General features: G+C 38.3%; 2 protein-coding genes and 3 long non-coding RNA genes across 7 annotated transcripts; all 5 read right to left on the bottom strand.

The window, feature by feature from the left end:
• Nucleotides 1–5601: 5601 nt before the first annotated feature.
• Nucleotides 5602–7202, bottom strand: LOC308101953. The gene is made up of 4 exons (XR_013934588.1): nucleotides 7088–7202; nucleotides 6753–6827; nucleotides 6014–6076; nucleotides 5602–5676 (listed from the first exon to the last, which is right to left on the bottom strand). It is a non-coding gene; the product is annotated as an uncharacterized lncRNA (long non-coding RNA).
• A 259-nt stretch (nucleotides 7203–7461) lies between these two features.
• Nucleotides 7462–15165, bottom strand: LOC308102127 (Fc receptor-like protein 5; the record flags this gene model as incomplete). Its single annotated transcript, XM_080451731.1, has 8 exons — nucleotides 15012–15165; nucleotides 13257–13532; nucleotides 12346–12597; nucleotides 11494–11772; nucleotides 11013–11315; nucleotides 10558–10818; nucleotides 10279–10442; nucleotides 7462–7470 (listed from the first exon to the last, which is right to left on the bottom strand). The coding sequence occupies exons 2-8, from the start codon at nucleotides 13366–13368 to the stop codon at nucleotides 7462–7464; spliced, it is 1380 nt and encodes a 459-aa protein (XP_080307857.1). The 5' UTR covers nucleotides 13369–13532; nucleotides 15012–15165.
• A 458-nt stretch (nucleotides 15166–15623) lies between these two features.
• On the bottom strand, nucleotides 15624–16883 carry LOC308101809. The gene is made up of 3 exons (XR_013934563.1): nucleotides 16802–16883; nucleotides 15947–16207; nucleotides 15624–15844 (listed from the first exon to the last, which is right to left on the bottom strand). It is a non-coding gene; the product is annotated as an uncharacterized lncRNA (long non-coding RNA).
• A 95-nt stretch (nucleotides 16884–16978) lies between these two features.
• Nucleotides 16979–18096, bottom strand: LOC308101681. Its single transcript, XR_013934535.1, has 3 exons — nucleotides 18032–18096; nucleotides 17318–17353; nucleotides 16979–17074 (listed from the first exon to the last, which is right to left on the bottom strand). It is a non-coding gene; the product is annotated as an uncharacterized lncRNA (long non-coding RNA).
• A 1384-nt stretch (nucleotides 18097–19480) lies between these two features.
• On the bottom strand, nucleotides 19481–24246 carry LOC308101145 (uncharacterized protein). 3 transcript variants are annotated; one of them, XM_080450508.1, is made up of 8 exons: nucleotides 24145–24246; nucleotides 23798–23848; nucleotides 23237–23649; nucleotides 23060–23134; nucleotides 21649–21723; nucleotides 20997–21071; nucleotides 20704–20763; nucleotides 19481–20535 (listed from the first exon to the last, which is right to left on the bottom strand). In XM_080450508.1, the coding sequence occupies exons 3-8, from the start codon at nucleotides 23253–23255 to the stop codon at nucleotides 20528–20530; spliced, it is 312 nt and encodes a 103-aa protein (XP_080306634.1). In that variant the 5' UTR covers nucleotides 23256–23649; nucleotides 23798–23848; nucleotides 24145–24246; the 3' UTR covers nucleotides 19481–20527. The 3 variants fall into 3 exon arrangements, with proteins under 3 accessions (XP_080306634.1, XP_080306635.1, XP_080306633.1); XM_080450509.1 differs by lacking the exon at nucleotides 24145–24246 and having other exon boundaries at nucleotides 23798–23888; XM_080450507.1 differs by lacking the exons at nucleotides 23798–23848; nucleotides 24145–24246 and having other exon boundaries at nucleotides 23237–23311; nucleotides 23403–23472.
• Between the last annotated feature and the right edge of the window lie 279 nt (nucleotides 24247–24525).

Genomic DNA, 24525 nt, shown 5'->3' with positions numbered 1-24525 from the left:
AATATCCACATTACAACAGTTTATGGTACTTTTCTGAAGAGTAGCTGCAGGTGATTTAAGTAAGCAACAGCCAGTGTGCTGATCTCTCAGACATTGGGAACATGGTGGAACATGGTGGAAGAAGTACTCACATTTTTTACTTAAGTAAAAGTATCAACCACAATGCAGAAATACTCCGTTACAAGTACAAGTCTGGTATTCAGAATTTACTTGAGTAAAAGTACAAAAGTATTGGCAAAAAGGTGGGCTGCAATAGGAATGACAACCAATAGGTCTACATACACATGAAAACATTTACACCCCCCCCCCCCCCCACACACACATTTAGCTCAATTAAAAAAGTCAGGAATACATGTCCAAAATTTGCCCTCATGCTATAACACTTTTGTTATGGTTTGTCCAATGTGATTGTGATGTGCATGTCAAATAAAATAAACATAAACATAATTTAGGCCTTCATGTTTTGAAAACATCCACAGGCATATTGGCACTGGGCACACAACATAATGTACAGTAGTATTGTATTATTATTATTATTGTATATATAGTATTTATTTTGAAGCACAGAATAGACTAAAATAGATCTTACACAGTAAACAAGTGCTGAATTGAATTTGAACGTGCATATGACTAAAGCAGGAAGTTGATTGCATGATGATTGAGGCTGCAGAAGGAAAACTTGTTTTTGCTTCTGCTGCGTGGTAGATCACAATCGTGTGTGTGTGTGTGTGTGTGTGTGTGTGTGTGTGTGTGTGTGTGTGTGTGTGTGTGTGTGTGTGTGTGTGTGTGTGTGTGTGTGTGTGTGTGTGTGTGTGTGTGTGTGTGTGTGTGTGTGTGTGTGTGTGTGTGTGTGTGTGTTGTTGATATCATTAAAGCATAAGAGATTTGCCGGTTGTCTCCCTGCCCGTCCAGTCTATGGGTGCGTCCCATGTCTCTGACCTCCTTGGTCTACTATTATTTTTTTTTACTCTTTATTTTTGAATTTCAAAATGATGTAAGACATACAAACAGATAGTACAGGAGATTATACTGTATAGATCTATCATTTTTGCTTTCGTTTAACATTTTGAATTAAAAAATATAGATTTTGAAATTGTTTGAAAAAATGTGATATATATATATACACAATGACTACAATGACATGCCCAACATGGGTATGGGTTAATGTGGTTATGGTTATAATGACAGATCTACAGTATAAGTATAAGTATAATAAACTGTACTGAATGATTTTGTTGTTAAAATGTGTTTTGGCACTACTAAGTCATTTATTTTGGCAAATAATGAGGCAAATAATGAGACAAGGAAAATAACAAGTCTACATTTGTGATTGTTCCAAAGCAGATACAAAGAAAACATGAATGCTACTATTCCACCACAATAACACGAAAATGAGGTTTGAACCCATGACCTGTGTGGTAACAGCGCCAACCACAGTCTACTCCAGTCGCTCTCCACTCAACCCAGTACATCACCATTTCATTTTATCACTTAACCCTAAATAATTAGTTAAATAAAAATGTTTTGTTGAAAATGTGCCCAAAATAGTATATTATTATTATTATTATATTATTCCCTTTTTGCATCCCTCATTAATAATTTGATTGTAATTTTGTACTGTACAGTATGTGGACATATCTCCATTAATCTTAATGAAAACGGGAGGTGGAGAGAGACAAGGCTTTCCTGGCCTGAAGAGACATCATGAAACACATTCACATTCTGGAAGATTGTGCAATCTAAACTAACATTTTCTTTTTTCTTTCTTCCTTGTATTAGTCCCCTTACAGAGCTCTGGGGGCGACTATATGTTTGCATATCTCCTGTATACCATAAGTCCTGGGATGACAAAATGTACGGTTACATCCAGGGAAAGTGGGTTGTCACGTACCAAATGTTGGTCACTATGACCTTAAATACCCAGGGAAAGCAGACTATTTCCCTGCTAAGCAAAGCGAACGTTGTAGAAACGAGAAGTGTGGACATGACAATGAAAAGCTACAGGGAAGTGAAAGCATTAACTGGTTGAGCCACCAGGGTGCTGCTTTTGTTTTGTTTTAATCTAGTCAGAATATTCCTTGCGTTTTGTCTCCTACCATTAATAATGCATGTCTGAGCTGGTGAATGTCTTTAATTTGTGGTTCTTATGCATTTCGCATGTTGTTTTACAAGAAATCAGAATTTCAAAAACGTCATCAATGACATATTACAGATCTACAAGCTTGCAACACATCGCTTTGCATTGTAGACCGGCTATTTTAGCTGTTTAACACCGCTGCAACACACAGTGTATCAGGCTAAGTGGTTAAGCAAACCACTGTACTACCCTGTCAAACGTGCGGTTCACTATCTTGGAATCAGTTAGGCTGGCCATGCACAGTGATTTCTGACTCTTTATTATTAGGAAAAAAAGAAGTGATACTGGGAGTGGGACCTAGCCTACATGTTTGTGGTCAATGAGTCAGACAGAGCAGCTTCAACAGAGACGGGAGGGAGGACTAACAAACATACTAACAATGAAGAAAGTTTTTTTTTGTGAGCTTGTAGATTGGCTATTTTCAGAGAGTTGGTGTAGAGGGAAAAAGAAAAAGCCAACGGTCAGGTTGACTAAATATTGAGAGTTTAAAGGTTAACTGAACTCTATGAACATTTTTAATCTACAGCACAATGTTATTCAACATGTAGTGGGGGTCCCTGCTTCATCTCTCTCTCAGCTAAGGGGTCCTTGACCTGACATTTTTTGAAGACCCCTGCTATACAAAATGCACAATAACCAAAGTCAGGACAGCACTCTCTTCGATTTGTTAGTTTGGCGACACCATGTGGTCACTGGAGGTCACATCAAGTGCCTTTAAGAATTAAAAATTCCATTACAGTTAGCCACCGGCCAACAAGCCTGTAGCTTGTCTTTTTTTTTCTAAAAACATGCTACCACTAGATTCAGACATGCAGCTGTGAGCTCTGGTGTGACGTCAACTCGCATTCCTTGAGTCGAGTCATCAATGCAATTGAAAAAAAAAAAAGAAAAAAAAAAAAACTTTTTTTTTTTTTTTTTTTTAATTTTTTATAATCAAATCGAATAATCGAATATTCGAATACTTTTGGGTCGAATAATTCGAATACCATAAATCACTATTCGTTAATGCCCTACTTCACATTGCATTATTTCCTGAGTATTAGTAAGAACAATATTTTCATATTTGCTGGGAATGGCAGTCCACACCACCAGTGGCAACTAGAGTTTAGAGAAGTGCTTCAGGAATGTGATTACAGTGAAAGGATATTGCAGCAATAACCCAGAGAGAAGCTTGAGATGACTAGTTTTTATTTGTGTTGCATGAGTTGCTTTTTTATGCTTACTTGTGTTTTTATTTACTATTTACTTATGATTCTCTATGCGGTGTATTGTTTCTTGTACTCTTATTTGTGTCTCTTTGACATTTTCTGTAAAGCACTTTGGTTTTTAAATGTGCTCTATATATAAAGTTGGATTGGATTAGTTGCACAACTTGCACATACTCTTCCTGCCCTGGTTTATTTTTAGAACGCCCAACATAAATAAATTACATTCAAGTTTGAGAGCATTTTATTAAAAGTAGGAATCTTAGCTTATTGCCTATATTGGTGAGGTGCTGGCCACAGCAAAAGTATAACATGTAACTATAAGAATGGAATGAGCTACATACTCAGTCCTGGTGTTTTGACCTGGAGGTCTCCCTCAGGGCATGATGATTAATTTATTGACACACAATGGGTGCGTTCGGAAATTGCTCATGTAATGTTTGGTAATGGAAGTGTCAAAACCTCTAGTGAATCTCAGTCAGCTGACCCCACTTCATTAAATACATCACAATACATATTAAAAAATAGTTGTAAAGAGGAAATGGTGTGTACATTTTATATTATAAAACCAAAATTAAACACTGACCAAGCATTAAGATTAAAATATTAAAAATAGATCAGCAATGAAAGGTAACGTAAACAAACAAAAAACAACTGGATCTGAAGAAAACACCTACAGTAGGCCTGAATAACAAAGTTATAGAAAAAGTTATACTGTAGAATGCAATTTTGGAGTCAGCCTTTTTTATTTTTAATTAACATACAGAATACAAAAGATACAATGCTGTGTCCGGTCATTCAATGTCTAAATAACTTGCAATGCTATTAGGCAATCTTATTCAAATTATAGCTGAAAAGGTCACAAAGAAAGCAGCTAAATCAAGCCTATACAGCAGAAATTTTATTTAACTATGTATATTTATTAGTATGGCTTATCAAAAGTAGATTATTCTAACCCTTTATCTACAATTATATACAAAGAAGTAATGCAGGTAAAACATGTTCATGGAATGGAATCCTAGAATGCATTTAGTCATGTACTGTATATATCTACACAAAGGTAATTCTACAGAATCAATGTCCTTACACATGTTATGCGCATTTCTTCATACAATTAATATACTGTATATTTTTGTATTGTTTTTATATTTTTAAACTTCTCGTGGGCCTTTCAAAGGTACCAATAATCTAGACATTGCATTGCACTGACAAGAATAGCAGAGCCTAAATTACAGAAATTTGTGAGAGGTACGTATGACCAGTTTCTTCTGGTAGAGAGAGTGTGTAGAACTTGTTGTGGTTAGCCAATGGGAAAATTGCACAAAAATATAAACTGGTTCTATGTTGTGATTGGTTAGGGCAGTCTACAGCCTACCCTGCCCCACCCCAGATTTCTGTCGTGAGTACAGTGAGTTATTGTTATTCTGTAATGCAGGATAAACAAACAATGGCCATAGTAATAATAATATCTGGCTCTGGCTGCCCTTGTTTATCTATGGGTTCTGCATAGCACACAATGCAGTTTTAAGACTGTTAAATGTGTTATAATGGGATTCAATTTGTGAGTACAGTATATATGTCTCGTATCAGTGTGTACAACTCTGCTTCTTCCACGTTGTCTTCCATGTTCCATGTTTTCCTGACTCCTTCATTTACCATCCTGTAACAAAACAACAGCAGACAACTTTACAAACCCTATATACTGACTGTCATTGCATAGCAGACTGGCTATTTCTATTTCACCACATATAGGTGCTGTAAAAGAAAATAAATCTTACCACGGGCTGTTTCTGGTTTGACCTGGGAATAAACTGTATCTTCAGGTTTTTCTGGATCTGGTGATTCAGTGAATGGAAAATTATACACAGAAGTTATTATTGTATGTGAATCCGCAGTATAGGCCTATGTTGATTCTCAGTCTGATTACTCATATTCATCTTCGTCTTTTACCATATGAGGCTGTGTCTACCTAGTTTCGCGTTGACAAATTATCAAAATCTCCACCTGTGTGTGTGTGTGTGTGTGTGTGTGTGTGTGTGTCTTCTCAGCAACGAAAGCTGTAAGATTGTCCTCAGTTTCTTTTGAGAAAAACATTTAGCGACTGACTTGCAAGTCTAGTGCCTACCTGTCCTTTCAGGACTAGCAGTACTTTCTCATTATGTTTCAATGGAACTGATGCATTATTGGGGAGAAAACAATTCTAGCTAATTGTGAATTGACACTGTACATTGCTGAGGGGAATATGCATTTTTAACTTGCCTTTCTTATTCTTGGCTTTGTGTTTGTTTTGATGGTTAACCTGGGCGTAAGTCACATCTGGTTCTCCTGTTCCTTCTACAACACATCACACAAGTCAGAGCATAGTATTCTTTATGCAGGATTAGACTTAAAAGGGACACATCAACATGTGTCAAAGGTTGCTCAACTTTCTTCTTACACACACTGCCTGAGAGCTGTTCTCAAGTCATAAGAAAAACCATTTCAAGGACGAACATATTTCTAGTATGGAGTTCAACCTCTGTCCAATGGCTGGTTTTCTATTGAAGTGAAAAAGAAATTGAGGAACTTCACCAGCCACAGTTAAAAATCAAAACAACTTTGGCTGGTGAAAGGTTCATGCAAAACACCTTGTGGTTGAAGATTTATGAATGTTATTAATAACACAATGTACCCGTGGCTGATCCAGTCTTAACTTCAGCATACAAAGAGCTCTCAAGTGGATCAGCAGGCCTCTCTGTGGAGGAAATTCTCTGTTAGGAACACTTCTATTCATGTTAGTTACCAACACAAATTATTGTACACTGTTAAGAAGACTTGCATTTATGTTTAGCTGCACTATGCTGTAGCTACCTATACAAGTGATTATACAGTGTTAAGAAGACACAGCCTGTCAGAACATGGTTTATGTGATGGACAGTGTGTGGTAGTTGACCCACTTTGTGAAGTTCATGGACAGACACTCTGCAGGCTCTCAGACACATTGTATTGCTATTTCCTCATGTGCATGAGCAGTGTTGCAATGCTCATTTGGGATGTGCTTGCACTCTATTTCAATGCCGTGACACGCACGTCGCTTAACACCTACATTACAAGTCACACAATGGACAATTGATATGCAATCCTATGTTAATTGATGCCGGTGTGACAACCGGGGGTCGGCAGCCTTTGTAAACTTTGTTGAGGTGTGAATTTAAAGTAGTTTTAAATCTATGCATGTGCCTGTGCGTGCTCCTGTTCAAATAGGTTCTTGCACGCCGTGCAAGGCCGTCCCATGAGCATTGCACCCCTGTGCATGAGTCACAACATACTTAGCACACACATGAACCCACCCATGCACACCCAATGTGGGCTATGTTAAAAATTAACCACTACTACACAGACCATAACCTCCATATTTTTTGTTTGCTCACCCTTCTTTTTCTTGCCCATATGTTTTAGTTCGATCTGTGAATATGTCACATCACTGGACTCCGCTGAAGGCTCACCTGAAAGAAAGAAACATAGTCATCAAAACATTTTATCACCAGTTCCTCTATAATTCTGTCAAATCTAACAGCCCCCTCTTTGAAAATAACAATACAAATTTAAATAAGCAAAGATACCTGGGTATTGTATAACTGCTAATTGACTGACTGAGTGAGTGAGTGAGTGACTGACTGACTGACTGACTGACTGACTGGTAGGTACATGTAGAGAGTGATCAGCTGGCATGTGGTTGATTGATCGTGATTGATTGATGGCTGACCTTGCTGAAGTGAGGAGTTTACAGTGCCTGGACTTCCTCTCTGGTTGGTTGTCTGGTCTGAGTCCTGATTGGTTCCTTGGGACTTGACAGATCTAGTTCAAGGTACATATTTAGCAGCATAAAGTAGTAAACAAGACACAACATCTACTGTGACCATGTTTTAAGATGAGACAAAGAGTTATACTACTGTACCTGACACAACATGGTTCTGTAAAAACAAAACAAAACAAAAAATCAGCAAACTATGTTAAATAGTGTTTTACACTACAAGCCAGTCCTAGCTCTGCTGTTCAGTGTCACAACATATTGTTGGAGGACAATTTCACATAATATGTTTTTTAAAGATACAAGCCCTATTTTACTGGTTCTCACCTTTAGCTGTTCTGTAGCGATACAGCAGGAGCAGAAGGACAATTAGTACAATCACAACAAGAAGTCCCACAATCAGTCCCACTACATATGGAGAAATCTGTTCTGTGGGCCCAGAATCAGAATCAGTTTTGTTGTCACATCACAGGTTTACAAGGTAAAAAAGTGGGTGAAATTCGTTTTTGTACATCGTTCCCATCGCAACGTTAGTTTCCATAGAAAGAAGAGGGGGGGGGGAGAAGAAGAGGGGGTGGGGGGCAAGTGGGAAGGAGATCAAAACAAGAGAGCAACAGAAGGCCAGACAAGTTATCTACATATGTACAAAGTACCTGAGATAATAAAAAACTAAGGTGCCTGAGCATAGCAGCAATGTATGTATACTGTGCATGTTATACTTATACTGTGCATGATATACATATGGACGTTAAGGTGTTTAGAGGAAAAGAGCACAATAAAAAAAAGAAAAAAAAAGTCAGTGCGTTATACATGGGATTAAGGTGCAAAAGGTCAGTGCGTGTCCACCTAGGGTGGACTGACCCTAGTATAATCCGCAAGTAGCTCCATGAGGGAGTGCAACAAAAAGTCATTTGTACCTGGTGTAGTCCACAGGTGTGTCACTGAAGCTTGAGACAGCAATAAAAGATAACATTTGAAATAAATAGATTAGTATTAGTACAATTAATTTAACATTTAGGGTATAGTGTATGCATACAATTGTGATTCAACTGCTGTTATTTAAAATTGGGATTGTCATGTTTATTATTGTCTACAGTAAGTCTACAAACAAAGCCGGATTTTCTTTCTTTGAATTCATTTAGAAAACCTTGAGTGTTTTTTTTCCTCTTTTAAGTTGCTTGATACAGTATTTAGATATTTGATATTCATTTTAATAGACACGTCCCCTTCCCATACAAACCCATTGTAACTTCAAACTCAATTTTAACCATGATTGACTCATTGAAAACACCCATCCTTGATTCTGGTGACTGATATTGTCCTTCTAAAGGCGGTTACACACCGGCGAATATGCGAATATACGCAAAATTCTGACTCGTTCCGAATAATTAAAAGACGCTTTTTTCGCTCCGCGAAACTGGTGTGGAAGCTTGCATTGACTTTATAAGGTTTTTTTAAAAAACGTAGTATTCGCATGAAAAAAATCGCCCCGGTGTGTAAGGACCTTAATGCGTGAGAAGACCGTGTTTTTTACTTTTTTCATACATTTTTGTAAAGATTTTGGGAAAATGAAAAAAATATAAATAATGAAAAAACAAAATAAAACTAGAAAAATTGTTCCTCGGAGCACAGGCCTCCGCCAGGTCAGGTAGGTTATTGTGGCCTCCTGGTGGCACTATAATAGGCCAATGTGAAACGGGTGCCATTTCTTCTTAGGCTTGCACGGCAATTGGACACTGCATTCATGATGTGAGGCATTTTGTTAAAAAAAAATGTTTTGCTAAATTAGACCTGCTGGTGGCGAGCCAATCTTAAAAGGGTGGCATTTGTTCCAGAACATAGTGTGAATATGCGTGCAAAGTTTGACCGCAATCGGACGCTGTGTTCATGATTTGCGGCATTTTGTTCAAAACGAGCCACAACTGCATACTTTAGATGTGAATCGTAGCCAATCAGGATGAAATATGAAAAATTAAACAGATCCGCCTTGATCACATGACTATAGAGATCATGTGTACCAATTTGCGTGAATTTTGGATGAAATCGGAAGGAGTAATATAAAAGTTGCAAAAGTTTTACATAAGTCGGCCTCCTGGTGGCGCTATAAAAGGCCGACGTGAAAAATGCACGGCAAAGGTTTTTCCTTGGCCTCTAGGGAGTGCGCATACAGAGTTTAACACAGATCGGTGCAGTTATACTGTAGGTAAAAACACAAATCGGCCTGTTATAGTGCCACCATGAGGCTGATTTTCCTCTGCGTAGTGGGAATGTGCGTGCAAAATTTCACGGAAATTGCATGCTGTGTTCATGATTTGAGGCATTTTGTTCAAAACGGAGCACTCCTTTAAACTTTGGAAGCCATTTTTAGCCAATCAGGATGGAATATGAAAAATCTGAAACACCCGTTTCGTTTAATGACTATAGAGATACTGTATACCGATTTGTGTGATGTTTGGACAAAATCTGTAGGAGTACTGCCAAAAAAAATGTTTTGCAAAAAGTGGCCGCTATAACAGGCCCATGTGAAAACGGTGCGGGAGATTAGCTGTTCACAGACGGACACACACACACACACACACACACACACACACACACACACACACACACACACACACACACACACACACACACACACACACACACACACACGGACAGGGTGCAAAACATACTCTCGCCAGCCTATCGGCCTGGCGGAGACAATAAATGAAAAAAGTTATTGAAAAAACATGGTCTCCTCACGCATTAGAAGGACAATAGCAGTCACCAGAACCAAGGACGGGTGTTTTTAATGAATCTAACATGGTTAAAATGGAGTTTGAAGTTACAATGGGTTTGTATAGGAAGGGGGCGTGTCTGATAAAAATATCTAGGGAGTCTAGGATTTTTCATATTCCATCCTGATATCAACTGTCTGGGGTGTTCACAAAAGCCAGAGTAGACGTTAAAAATGTCCCAAACATGTTTGAAAGTGAAATATCCCTTTAAGCGTAAGTAACACATGAATGCCTGTACTTTCATCTCCATATACATGAAAAACAAAATGGGAAATTGATGTCAGTATACTCACATCTCACTGTCATCCAGCTCTGCGGTGATTCTCCTCCAGAATATTTACACTTGTAGAATCCTTCATCAGACTCAGATACAGCAGGTATGATCATCTCTCCACTGGTTTTATTTTGGACCAGTTCATCATTTCTATAGAAGTCCATGTTGGAGAGTGGTGAGTCTGTTTTGTGTTTGCATTGAAGAGTCACAGGATATCCCTCAGTCACAGGGTGGACAGGGCTCACCAGGATGACAGAACCATCTGTAAAACAGTCCGCATGCTAGGATTCACACTGAGCAAATACAAAAACACGCTAATAATGAATTGATGGATTGCTGCAGTATTTTTAGGTTGTGAATGAAGTAACTAGACTCACCATGTACTGTGATGTTGACAGCATTGCTGGACTCTCCCAATCCAGACTCACACCAGTACACGCCACTGTCACTTGTATGTAAATATCTGGTCCATGTTGATCCAGTCATTGAAAACCCAGATGAAAACTCTATCAATCGATCAGTGTAACTCTTCACTTTCCATTCAGTAGCGTTTCCCTCACAGCTCAGTGAGACAGACTCATAGTTGAAGTGCTGAGTTCTGTTAGAACTCACTGTGAGAGAAGCTGAAGAATGAAGATCTAAAACACAACATGGGATCAGAGATTAAAACAAACTGCAGTGTTACAACATTGTGAACTAAACTCAATGGAATTGAACATTTGGGAAGAGTGGATCCAGTCATTCATTCAGTCACTGGGTCTGTCCTGTAGAATGTCAAGAAAACAATCTAGAATAATTAAGAATTACTGTATATATTATGAGTCACACTCACCACCAGACCACACAAACTGAGGTTCACTGTCCTCAGTGTAATAAACTGGGTCTCCTCTCCCAGCTTTACACACATATCCTCCTGTGCCTGTAGGACCATGAATGACGTAGGATCCCTCTACAGTCCCATTGTGGCTACCAGATAAGAGCTCATAAGTGTAGGAGTTGTATGATGGTTTAGGAACAGCTCTGTACCAGTAGAACATCCAGCCTGCAGGTGATTCTTTAACATCACAGCTCAGAGTCACTGAGGCTCCAGGACTCAACCATTGAGGAGACAAACTCGGAACAGGCTGGGGTTTGTCTGTTGGAAAGCACATTTCTCTTGTTTAAATTTGACATGACATATGTCTGTTGAAGATATTGATATGTTTCATGCAATGCCTGGAAGCTGCACAAGATAGTTAGGGAAGTTAGCTCTCCAATTCGCTTTAAATGTTCGCTTTAAAACTCTATATTAAATGCAATATATTCTGACTTACCTGACACAGTCAATTTAACAACATCACTCCACGCTGTTGAAGACAGCAGGTCATCTTTGGGACGGCCTTTACACTTGTAGTCTCCACTGTGAAACTCAAAGGCAGTGCTGATCTTGAATTCAGCTTGGTTTACTGGTTTGTATGAAGATGAACTGGTTGTGCTCCATTCATAATTCCAGTCTGTGTCACCTTTCTCCTGTATCTCACACTTGAGAGTAATGGTCTCTCCCCGAAATATGTGAGACCAACTGGGCTGCAGGATCACAACAGACCTGCCCACTGTTTACATTAAGAAATCCATATTAGCATGCAACATGATTGATTATACTGCAGATCTGTATGTCTAGAAATTTGATTCTAAACAGAACAAATTAAGACAATAGTCTAAATACAACCTGGCCTCTGTCCAGTCTTTCGCTATCGCGATTGCTAGTTACACAGGGTTTTTCAAAACTGCACAAATTGCAGTTCGGTGTGTGTTAAGTAGGCTAATTCATATGCCGTTCATTTGTATTTTGTGCCTTCATTTTCATTTATAACGGCATTGGGCTGCATGTAACTAAGAGGATATTCCTTCAATATTCCTTCAGTGAAATTTATAGTCTTACTTACTGTGGTACTTAACTATTGTCTATGGTACTTACTATGGTAGTTGCCTATTATCTATGGTACTTACTATGGGGGTGTCATCTACTTTTGTGGGGACGTGCTGACATATACAATATAGTACTTACAGTACAGACAAACACTGTTCTAGATGACGTGGTCTTCAGATATGCCGTAAAAATGTATAATGAATATTTCAGCCCAATGTATTTTCTTTTCTATTACAAAGCAAACTAAATTACTCACCAATTGTGTCTATGGTGACTGCATCACTGTATTCAGTGTAGTAAACTGGTTGTCCTCTCCCTGCTCTGCACCAGTAGACTCCTCCCTCTGACACAGAGTATTGAACAGCATCTTGTCTGATCAGTGAGTGTGTGTTATGTTGGTACCAGTAGTATTTCCATCCAGATGACTCCTCCACAGAGCAGGTTAGTGTAACACTGTCCCCTACAGGTATATCTGTTTGGTCAGCTTTCAGTCTGGCTTTTGGTTGATCTGTTCATAGTAGGAAGAAACACTTAAACTACATCAGGTTCTTTTTGGAGAAATCATGGGCTAGCTGAAAGCTAGTATTTTAGTGGAGTGTAGCCTAACTTTAAAACCACAAACATTCAGTAATACCATTTGACAAGAATGTACATTTAAAAGCATATAAATAAGCATAGAGTAGAAAGTAGAAAAACTGGAAGAGCAGGTGCTCAAGTTCATCATAAGGGCACATTAAACAATAATTTAAAACACCATACATCATAACCTGTTGAATTTGTGTGTGTGTGTATGTGTGTGCGTATGTGCGTGTGTGTGCGTGCGTGCGTGCGACAAATCCAACCTGTACCTAAGTAATCATAGAAAACGTCAATGAACAATTACAGTGAACTAACAAAAATGGGGCAAAAGGGCAGGTGCTCAAGCCAGAGCCCCCCCCCTACTCAAGGGCAAATGGAAAATTGGGTATTTACGTATAGCGCTGTTATCAAAAGCGCTTTACAATTCCCATGCTGCCTCTCTACCTCCTGAGCCTCTGCAGCCACTAGGCAAGGCACACACTTGAAGATGTGAGTAACTGAGCAGTCAACAAGGTACGAATGAAAACAGTTGAGTGAAGAAAGAACAGAGTAGAATTTGCAGAGCATTAAAGCTAGAGTAGTCCATACCTTTAAAAGACAAAGTGATGCTATTGCTGACTTTGGACAATTGCTGGTCATGCTTGCGTTGACCTCTACACTTGTATTCACCACTGGGATAGATCTCAGAAGGACTTATCATATATTCATACTCTTCTCTGTTATTCTTGACATGGTCATACTTCCACCATGTGTACTTCCAGTCAGAGGCACTTCCTTCATGTATCGTACACTTCAGAATAAGAGTCTCTCCAATGAAATTCTCAGGCCAGTCAGGGTGTCTGCTGAGGACAGGCACCGGTTGCTCTGTGGAAGTAACACACATTAAAATTGAGTTATACTTTATTGATCCTTATGGGTAAATTCATCTTCCTTACTCTAGCTCACTTTGCACCTGACACAAACTGTAATCAAACCCTTCATTCCTCTCCTCTCAGAATATCCATTAGTTAGTTATAGTCAGAATCATTAGTTGTTTACGCCCCTAGTTAATTTGATCTCGTTATGACAGGTGGCACTACATATCTGGAGTTTTACGCACAATTCCGTCACCAGTTTGCTCACTTGCTGGCTGTCAGAAACCGCTGTTATATTAGGATAGTTAATAGCAGCCACTGAGATGCACCTGGGCACCATATCCAAAAGGCAACCATTTGAGTAGACTGGGATCAACAAGTTAAGCAGTTTTCTGGTTTTCTGATCCAGTCTAGAGTGAAACGGTGGATACGGATATAGCCTGTGCTCCCAAAAATAATTTGATTTGAAACGAGGTGTGTCATAGAGCTTCCCAGTCCATAGACACTTTTAAATCACTACTGAAGACATATTTCTCTGGCCTTTGAGCACAACTGAAACAGGCACCCCAGGACCATATACCCTATACCTCACTGTTTTCTGCTGTGTGTTTTTTAATTTGTTGTATTCAATTGTTGTATATTTTGCTCTGTTAACTGCTGTTCTTTTGGTCTGTATAGCACATTTTAAATGTGAGTTGATAGTGGTATATCCTACCCATAAACCTTGAAAATCTTAGGAATCCAGCAAGTTTCTTCAAGTGTTTTTTGGAATACTGTTTGGTGTCCATGTTTTATTCTCACTCTGGTGGGACTAGGCAACGCAATTCGCCATTCATGTGAGTGAACAATAACATTGTGGTGCCCAACTGAATGCATATATTAATTGGGGAATGGCCTAGACTGGAGCACGCTAGTCAGTTCGGAAAGAAAACCAGGCTTTCAGCCAAGTGGAAAGCCTGGTGATGCGAGTTTAGGTCAAGAGCACTGGTATTAGTATGTCACTTACATGTTGATCTTTGTTTGTAAGAGTAAAACTATATGAGGAGTACATGTAAACTTCACACAAAAAAATCCACACTCTTGAGGCAGCAGTGCTAACACTTATCCACTGTGCCATGCACAGAATAACAATGGTTACATTTAGTTAATGACAACAATTGGTGATAAAATATCAAAGTTAAAACTAAATGCACATTTGAATTACACGACTAAAAGCAGTACAATAGGTAAAATAGTTGATATTGTCTCAGAACAAATTACAGGTGTGAATGTAGTAAGCCCTTAACTATGTAAACCCTATACTGTTGTTCAGAGTCCCCCAGCGGTATATTAGGTCTGCTCCTTTGCTCTCTCAGACCAAATCTCTTAGCCAAAAATAGCAGATACTGTATACAAGCTTGCAATGTGTCACAACTAGGGTACGCTAGGGTGCCTGTGGTTGAATCATTTAGTTTTTAGTTGTTTAGTATACAGTTTGTATATAACTTACCAGAGACAGAGATAGAAACTAAGTTGCTGTAATATGTGTAGTATGGTGGGTCTCCTCTCCCTCCGCGACACCAGTAGCTTCCAGTCTCTAAAACACTGGAGGGACTGAATGTGTTGGTTGACTCATATGTCACCTTCACTGGTTTGGCGTCTCTGTACCAGTAGATGTTCCATGAAGCTGTACTGTCTTCCACAGTACAGGTGAGGGTCACTCTATTGAATGTCAGTACACTTGTTCTGTCTGCTTTCAGTGTAGTCTTGGGCTTCTCCTCTAATTTGAACAGAACGATGAAACAAAAATATTTAACATTTGTATAGTTTTATCACACCAAGAATTTTTTTTATAAAAAGTGGTTTAAGCACACGCACGCAAGCATGTACGCACGCATGCACGCACGCACACACGCACACGCGCACACACGCACACATGCACACACGCACACACGCACACACATAGAGACAGACTTGCTTAGAATGCTTCTATAGTTAACATAGAACAGACATTAAAAACTGTAAATGTGTAAAATAGTTCACATGGTTTCTTACCAATAACAATCTTTTTCTTATTGCTGTTTGCTGAGGTTGTGGGACGGGACTGTCTCTGACCCAGACACCAGTAGCCATCATCCTGGTCATAACTTTTCACTTTACTAATGGTGAGGATGTTGCCAGCTATATGGTGGATATCAGAGGAGGTCATTGCAGTTGGAGTCTCACCTCTGTACCATGTGTAAGTCCAGTCTCTATAGCCAGGCTGTATAGTACAAGTAAGAGTCACTGTCTCTCCACTGTAGGCGGGGTCTGGTGAAAACGAAACCGTAGCTGTAGGCAGAGCTGTGGACACGGAGTTGTCACGTTATCAAACAGATGTTTATATTTTGTAAATTGTATACAATATATTGTGCATTTCTCATCACAACATGGCTGGTACTGTACCTTCCACTTTGAGCATGCTCATTGGAGATTCAGCACTGGCAGGATAGTCAAATTTACACTTGTAGAAGCCTTCATGTGATTTTGACACTGTGTTGATGGTCAGCTCTCCTGCTTTGGGGGTTGGATCCATCTTAAGTGGTAATCCATTTTTGTAGAAAGTCGCACCAGTCTGACTTCCAGGATATCGATGCCTACAGCGCAGTGTCACAGACTCTCGCTCAAACAAGGCAAATGGAGGACTATCCAGGATCACGTCACCATCTAGCAAAACAGCAACATTGTTTTTACTGATCTGATCGATTAGAGCAGCAATACTGTGTTGGTTGATGAAGTGGGGGTTATCTTCCTTCCTTTAATAGACTAGTTATTTTCAATAGTAATAATAATGCATAACAACTGTTAGAATTTCATTATGTTTTTTGCACTGGAGATACTAACAGTACATGTAAAAATGAACTGTCTGATAGTGATACTAACGATGCATGTTTAAATAAACTGTCTGATTGGCGGTACTCACACTCACATAATTTCAGATGTAAATAACCTACAATAACAAAAACAACATGCGTATATGGAACCTGTACATGGTATATATGGTTCATAGAACCTGCAATGCTGATTGCATGTATATTAATAACTTAATTGTTACAAAGAGCTTAGATAGTGACAACAATCACAGGTGGAAAAAGTTGCCTATTATAATAATTATTATGCATACCTGGCTCAGCCCCCCTAATACCCCTCCATTATCAATTATTTCCCAGTCACGCACTCAATACAGAAGATTATGGACCATAAAAGGGTTTATATGAGAGTTCTATGATAATGATGATAAAGTGTGGTGATATGACTTACCTGACACAATCAAAGTGACTTTACTTGTTTTTTTAACCTGCTGGGTATCCGTTTTAAGACTACCAGCACACTGGTATTCACCACTGTAACCTGTCACTGCTTGAAATTGAATTGTATTCTGATCGTAAGGGACACGGTTATAGCCATTGTGGTACATGCTGTACCACCAGTCAGTCTGCTGCCCTTCTCTCATGTCACATATTAATGTAACAGACTCTCTAGTAAATATCTGGGGCCGGTTGGGCACCAGGGTCAGAACAGCTTCTGGTCTCTCTGCACAGACAAATAGACCACAAACACACAAGTACTGTAGGATGAATCCAATTGCTAGAAACAGCCTGTCTATCACTAAATCAGAGTAACAAGCAAGTTGAGTAGATTCACAAAACATGACTTAATATATTATAGTACACAAAAATATATGTGATAATTAATTGAGAGGATGAAAGATGTGACAGGTGGAAATATGATCTTGATTGAGGGAATAAAGAGAATAGATAGTAACTCAATCTTCACCTTGACTGTGTCCATAGGAGAGGAAGCTACTCAGCACTGAAATATATTTGAAAAGAAAATGTCAAGCTAAGCATATCTGTATTGATTATTCCTAATAAACGCAACACCAACATACGCTACAGTTGACTCAAGTTAGTTCAATATAAGAACCTTAAACTTAAACAAGCAACAATTGTGTTATTAATATCAACAGCTAATGACCAAAATAGATTGCGGAGCATATTGTGTTAAACACAAAGCTAATTAGCACCTTACTGCTTTCCAAACTATTTGAAATGATATGATATCCAACAATTGTTTTGAAGCTGGTAGGTAGCTACAGTATAATCATCATCTGATAATGTGTAATAAACGTTCAAACAAATACATTGTGGTACTATAGAAGTGGAAGCTAAAGTGTGTCTCTGTACTGAATTGTTGCATCATCACTGTTCTACTTTAGTCTGTTACTTTGGTTCTTCTTGTTAAAAGTATTTTAAAATATGGTTTAAATTATATTTACATGAAATTATAAGTCTACAACAATGTGAAAACATTGGTGAGACTGGAGCTCCTACATAAAAAAACAAAACAATAACATTGATTCCATTGACATGTTTTTTACTGTACTCAAACCCAGCAGCTTAACTTTATCAAATGTTGATAACACTGACACATGTTTAAATACTAGTTTAATAGACCCACAGTACTAGTTAATAATAGTGATATACTCACAGAGGAGCACACAGGGCAACTTGTGCCCCATCTTTTCCTGAGATTAACAATTCTGACAATCTTTCTACTTCCTACACACAGTGAGCCAATATAGTAACCGCTTTGTGAAATAGGGAAATGAGAGAGCGAGAGAGAGAGAGAAGAGAGAGAGAGAGAGAGGGAGGCTGGGGAGAGAGGTGTGAGAAATAAGTTGCTCTCATGCCATGAGCTCAGTGATAGGGTTTTCCAACTTCTTCTTTAGTAAATTCAGATCTGCTTTTTGGAGGAGAGGATCTGAGCTCATTCATTGCCGGTCTACATACATTTTGTCTTATTATGCATGATTTATAAGTACAAATAATTATCTTGAAAAATGTATTGGATTAAGTTTAAGTTGGAAGAATACAAATAAACCTTTATTTAACTACAAACAAGTTATGGCCATGGGTATATGACACTGAGGGACACTAGAGAGGAAGGAGGGGGGGGTTGTGAGCTCATCGTACCCAGCTATGATGGTGTGTAGTGTGGGAAAAATGAGAGGAGGGCGGGGGTAGTGATTATGACAGCCTGTCATAATCCCCATGAAGGCAGATCTATATCTATCAATCTCTCTGAAATGAATACGGGCCTCCACTCCCCAAGCTCCTGTTGAAAGACCCTGGCTCCTTTAAATCTGTTCACCCCCAGCCCAGTTGCAGCCCGCTACGTTAGGCTGGCCTGGTACCTCTTATAGATGGTTGATGTAATGTTATTTTTCTTCTTTTCTTTTCTTTTCTTTTCTTATCTATTTATTTATTTATTTGGCTCCTCTGAAGTTGACAGACACAGAAAACAACTGTAGACTGATAGACAGAATACAACCTTTATTTAACCAGGAAGTCACAATGACATAAAAACCAAACAGGGCCATAGCAGTATAAACACATACAAAAACAAGCAACAATAACAGAATTACTCAACAATTAGGCTCCATAAAATAAAAAGTACTAAAATCTACAACATAAGTACTACAGGGTTTAAAAACAAGAGCAATTCTCCTTTTAGATACAGTAGGTTATAAGAAGGCCTGGTCTGAAAAATATTTAAAACAATTAATCCCTTAAGGTCAACAGATACAACTCAAAGCTGCAATCCGTATTACTTAGTTCCTTCATGAAATTCAAACCCAGGACCAAATGTCTACCACCAAGCTAAGACGGAATGTGCACTTGGTAAGGGAAGGGGAGATATTGACCTTTGAGCTTCAGGCAATACCACTTGTCAACTACACACTACACAGCAGTGGTCCTCCCAAAGTAGGGAGCCCCCCTCCAACCACTGCATATGTGTTAGTTATATTGTATTAACATACTCTACCATACACATTGGTCAAATTCAGGTTTTATTCACAAACAATACTTCTGGATTTCAGCTTTAATCAAACCCATAACAACGTAACAATGCTAAACAAGCTAGAAAGTATAGCTACTGTAAATCTAGCGTACTTAAAACATGCCCTTTTAACTATGTATAGCCATTAGCAGGATTTATCAAATATAGATTATTATAATGATTTATTTACAACTATATACATAGAGAAATAATGCAGGTCCTTTTTTATAGAATCCTATAATATTTTTTTCCCTTTCCTTTCACCAATCATCAGTCGGCTCCACCTTCATTTACAATACAAATCATTAGCCTAATTTAATAACCTTAAAATAGAAATGTATTCTAGGTAGGCCAACAATAGAAGCAAAAGGAATTGAGAAAAATAAGATACAATGTCTGCAGCATCAGTCTCATGGTTTCTCCTAGTACAAACCCCTTACAAATTCATCCATATCCAAGATGCTTGTTTTTGATTTCTCATGGACCAATACCACTAAATCCCTCTTTCATAGGTACAAAGAACTTATATATAACATATTGCATTTGCACTGCAAGAAATATTTAAATCTAAAATACAATCTATCTGCTAAAAATAGAGTGAGTGTGTACAACTTGTCATTGTGTTAAGCCAATGGAAAGAATCTAAAAAAGAGCTCAAAAAGATCATTACTGGTTCTACTGTATATATGTTGTCATTGGTTGGGGCAGCCTACACATAAAGTTTACAACCTACTGCCGCCTCTACAGTTGCTTTTATGAGTTACTGTTATTCTGTAATGAAGAGCCAACAGACAATGTACAGTACCTCGTAAAAATGTTTTTTTCTAATTTGAATGGGTCATGGCAATTATGGGTGGACTGAGTCACCCCCTCGACTGTACAGTATCTATGATTATCACTGAATTATGGCAGATTTTCCATTTGCAAAAAGACAACTGCATATCGGCTCAAGGGCTATTGCAATGGTCTGTATATGTACAAAATGGTAACCAATTTAACTGCTTGATACATTTAACCTATAATATCTTGTCATTTGACATGATTAAATTTGTGTGTCCGATTTATAATATCAGTGTGGATATAATTACAACACCGCTTCTTCCATGTTGTCTTCTCTTTATGACGTTTTCCTGACATCTTCATTTACCATCCTGAAACAGAACAGCAGCATACAACTTACAACTCTAGCCCACATACACTGACTGTTATTGATTAAGATATCAGTCTGGTGGTGAGAACTTGAACTCCTATGAGGTCACAGCATAAAAAGGTGGAACAAGCATTAGCTCTATATCTATAAAAGAAAAACAGAATCTCACCCAGTTGTATCCTTTTTGGTTTGACCTGAGAACGCACTGTATCTTCAGTTTTCTCTGGAGCTGGTCATTCAGTGAATGTTAGTACACAGAAAATGTTAGCAGAAAGTATAAGAAGTGCATTAACATTTAAATCATCATCAATCTCAGTTTATTTGCTCAGCTTCAGTCTTTAACCATACTGTATGTGGCTGTGTCTACACATGTTTATTCATGATTAGCTGTATATTATTATGTTTCAATGCAACATATGCATGACACTGTACATTGTAGGTGAATATAAATTTTTAACCTACCTTTCTTCTTTGACTTGCGTTTGTTTTTGGGGTTAACCTGGGCGTAAGTCACATCTGGTTTATCTGCTCCTTCTACTGTACAACACAACACACAAGTATACACACACACACACACACACACACACACACACACACACACACACACACACACACACACACACACACACACACACACACACACACACACAGTATTGTATACACTTAATCAAACCAATCGTTTTAATCAATTATTAAAAAAGAAAAATCAATTAAAGAAAATTGTGAAAATAGCCGATCTACAAGCTCACAACGCATCGCGATGCTTACAACGCGACGTGTTGTGAACTTGTAGTTGTGAGGTTGAGGATGGGCTATTTTTGTGTGTAAAAGTGGTTAATCAGACTAATCGATGTACTCGATTATAAAAAAATCTATTAGAATTTGTTTCGTGTTGATAAATAATTGATATAGATTTATAATTATAAACAAGCGTGTCTCGATTATTTTATTCATCTAAAAAGTGATTGATAGAATAATCACTAAGAATATAATCGATAGTTGCAGCCTTAATGGACAGTGTGTTGACCTACAGTATTTTGTTAAGTTCATAGACTGATACTGCAGCCTCTTAGACACAATTATTTGTATTATATGTGAGTTACATATCACCTACCATTCTTCTTCTTTGCTTTGCGTTTGTATTGGTGGTTAACCTGGGCGTAAGTCGCATCTGGTTCTCCTGATCCTTCTACAACACACAAGTAAGTCAGTGTTCATATGGAAATTACTTAACATTCGAAATGTTCTGAAAAGGTGACAGAATGGATCAGTTCGACCTGCAAAACCATTTGACCAATGACTAATGATAATTTCCCACATAATCAGTGGAGTTAATAAGATTATACATAATACAATGTACCTGTGGCTGATCCAGTCTTCATTTCAGAAAACAAAGAGCTCTCAAGTGTATCAGCAGGCGTCTCTGTGCAGGAAACTCTCTGTTAGGAACACTTGTATTCATGTTTAGCTATGCTATGCTGAACTTGAAGCTACCGATTGTACACTGTTATGAAGTATCGTGGCCAGTAGGGGTGTGCCGATATATCGTCCCGCGATATATCGCGATACGTTTTCGTGACGATATGTATCGTTTTGGAAAAAAAAGAATATCGTTTTGAAAAAAAAAGTGAAAAGGGTGAAACATGTTGGTTTTTTTCGGGTCAGGTGTCACACTATTGCCCTATTTGGATTAAAAATGGCTATTGTAGCTGAAAAGCTACAAGTTTACATGTCTGAATAATGCAAAACAGAAGTATTTGTTTGCATTTGCTCCCCCCCCATATATTTTCATAATAAAAAAGTGCCTTATATCGTATCGTATCGATATCGTATCGATGTCGTGAGCCCAATATCGTATCGTATCGTTTCATGAAATTAGTGTATCGGCACACCCCTAGTGGCCAGATATGACAATACTAAAATGACTTGTGCTTCATTATAGTCTATGCCTTCATTCCTGTTGAATTCCTGTTGACTATGTAGGTCTATTTACTACTCATAGTTCAGTAAGAAAAACGTGTTTTCACCTGTTGGTAGCTTGTTCAGCAAGATCATGTAGAAATAACCATTTATGGACCCGTCCAGCAACCAAAACTCTGTCTGTTTGTGTTCTCCTGTGTTCTCCTTATGTATATATAAGGGAACCCCTGACCTGTATTAAAGAGGCTTGCATTGCATGTGGCACTCTCCAGGAGCTCCTGATTTTGTTATTAAATGAATTGATTAAATCCACTCGTATCTTTTGTGGGAATTACTATATTATATTGAAGTAAGGTATACTTATAATTCCTGCCACTACAGCCTGCTTTATGTGATAGACAGTGTGTGGTAGTTCATCTACTTTTTGGCGGCTGAGACAAAATACAAATGTATGGTGTTATTTCCTCATGTGCATGAGTAACAACATAGCTCACACAGGCACCCACTCATACACACCCAATGGCTGTGTGAAAACAAACCACTATTATACAGTCCATAATCTCCAACTTAATAATAGTTTATATTTCATATTTTTGTTTGCTCACCCTTCTTTTTCTTGCCCATATGTTTTAGTTCAATCTGTGAATACGTCACGTCACTGGACTCAGCTGCAAGCTCGTCTGAAAGAAAGAACCATAGACATCCGTAAATTCAATTACCAATTAAAATCATCTCCTCCTAATCATATTTCATATTTATTTCATAATTCTTTGCTTGCCCACCCTTGCGTTTCTTGCCCATATGTTTTAGTTCAATCTTTGAATATGTTGCATCACTGGACTCGGCTGCAAGCTCGTCTGAAAGAAAGAACCATAGACATCCGTGAATTAAATTACCAGTTCAAATCATCTCCTCCTAATCGTATTTCATAATTTTTTGCTTGCACACCCTTGTGTTTCTTGCCCATATATTTTAGTTCAATCTTTGAGTATGTTGCATCACTGGAATCAGCTGTAGGCTCGTCTGAAAGAAAAAAACAGTCATCCTTAAATTCAATTACCAGTTCAAATCATCTCCTAATCATATTTCATATTTATTTCATATTTTTTAGCTTGCCCACCCTTGTGTTTCTTGCCCATATATTTTAGTTCAATCTTTGAATATGTAACATCACTAGACTCAGCTGTAGGCTCGTCTGAAACAAAGAACCATAGACATCCTTAAATTCAATTACCAGTTCAAATCATCTCCACCTATTAATGTCTATGACTCTGTAAAATCTTACAGCTCCCTCTTTGAAAATATGCATGTGTTATCATGAAGTATAGTATATGCTACTGTACCATTTTCAGTCGCTTGAGAGCCTTTGATTGTTTCATAGATGGTGGCACCACCTAATGGTAAAGGAAAATATTGAGGCTGACATGATCAGTGTCTTTCCTGTTAACGTTGTTGGTTGAAACTATCTGTAAAAACTCTGTCTATTATTTTGAAATGGATTCAAGTACAACACATGTTAAAACCACATGAAGCAGTATTTTTCATGTGGCAAAAGAATGTCTGTTTTGTAGCTGCTGAATGATTGATTGATTGGTTGGTTGAAGTACAATTCTCAAGCAGTAATGTTTGAGAAAGCTTTACTGATCAGCTGTTATGTGACTGATCGATTGTGATTGGTTGAAAGGCTGACCATGCTGACGTGGGGAGTGTCCATCATCTGCACTTCCTCTCTGGTTGGTCATCTGGTCTGAGTCCTGATTGGTTCCCTGGCACTTGACGAATCTATTTCAAGATAAATGTTTAAAAGAGCAACATCAGTTCCAGACAGTGTGCGGGTCCTTTACTTTGATGTCATTATCAGAGATGCCCTTCTGAAGATGAATATTTAAACAAGATCTGCTGTGGCTATGTTATAACTAAGATTAGAGTCACACACACACACACACACACACACACACACACACACACACACACACACACACACACACACACACACACACACACACACACACACACACACCCACACACCCCCCCCCCCCCCCCACACACACACACACACACACACACACAC

The sequence above is a fragment of the Gymnoscopelus braueri genome, assembly GCF_963280865.1.
Source record: "Gymnoscopelus braueri genome assembly, chromosome: 15".
NCBI lineage: Eukaryota > Metazoa > Chordata > Actinopteri > Myctophiformes > Myctophidae > Gymnoscopelus > Gymnoscopelus braueri.
The sequence above is the reverse complement of the archived record's forward strand: the minus strand, read 5'-3'. Positions and strand labels throughout refer to the sequence as shown.

Coding starts and splice junctions, on each gene's coding strand:
- LOC308101145 (XM_080450507.1), bottom strand. Junction 21,724..23,059: donor TATGGGCAAGAAAAAGAAGG/GTGAGCAAACAA, acceptor TGTGTGTTGTAG/AAGGATCAGGAGAACCAGAT. Junction 21,072..21,648: donor CAAAGCAAAGAAGAAGAATG/GTAGGTGATATG, acceptor TGTGTTGTACAG/TAGAAGGAGCAGATAAACCA.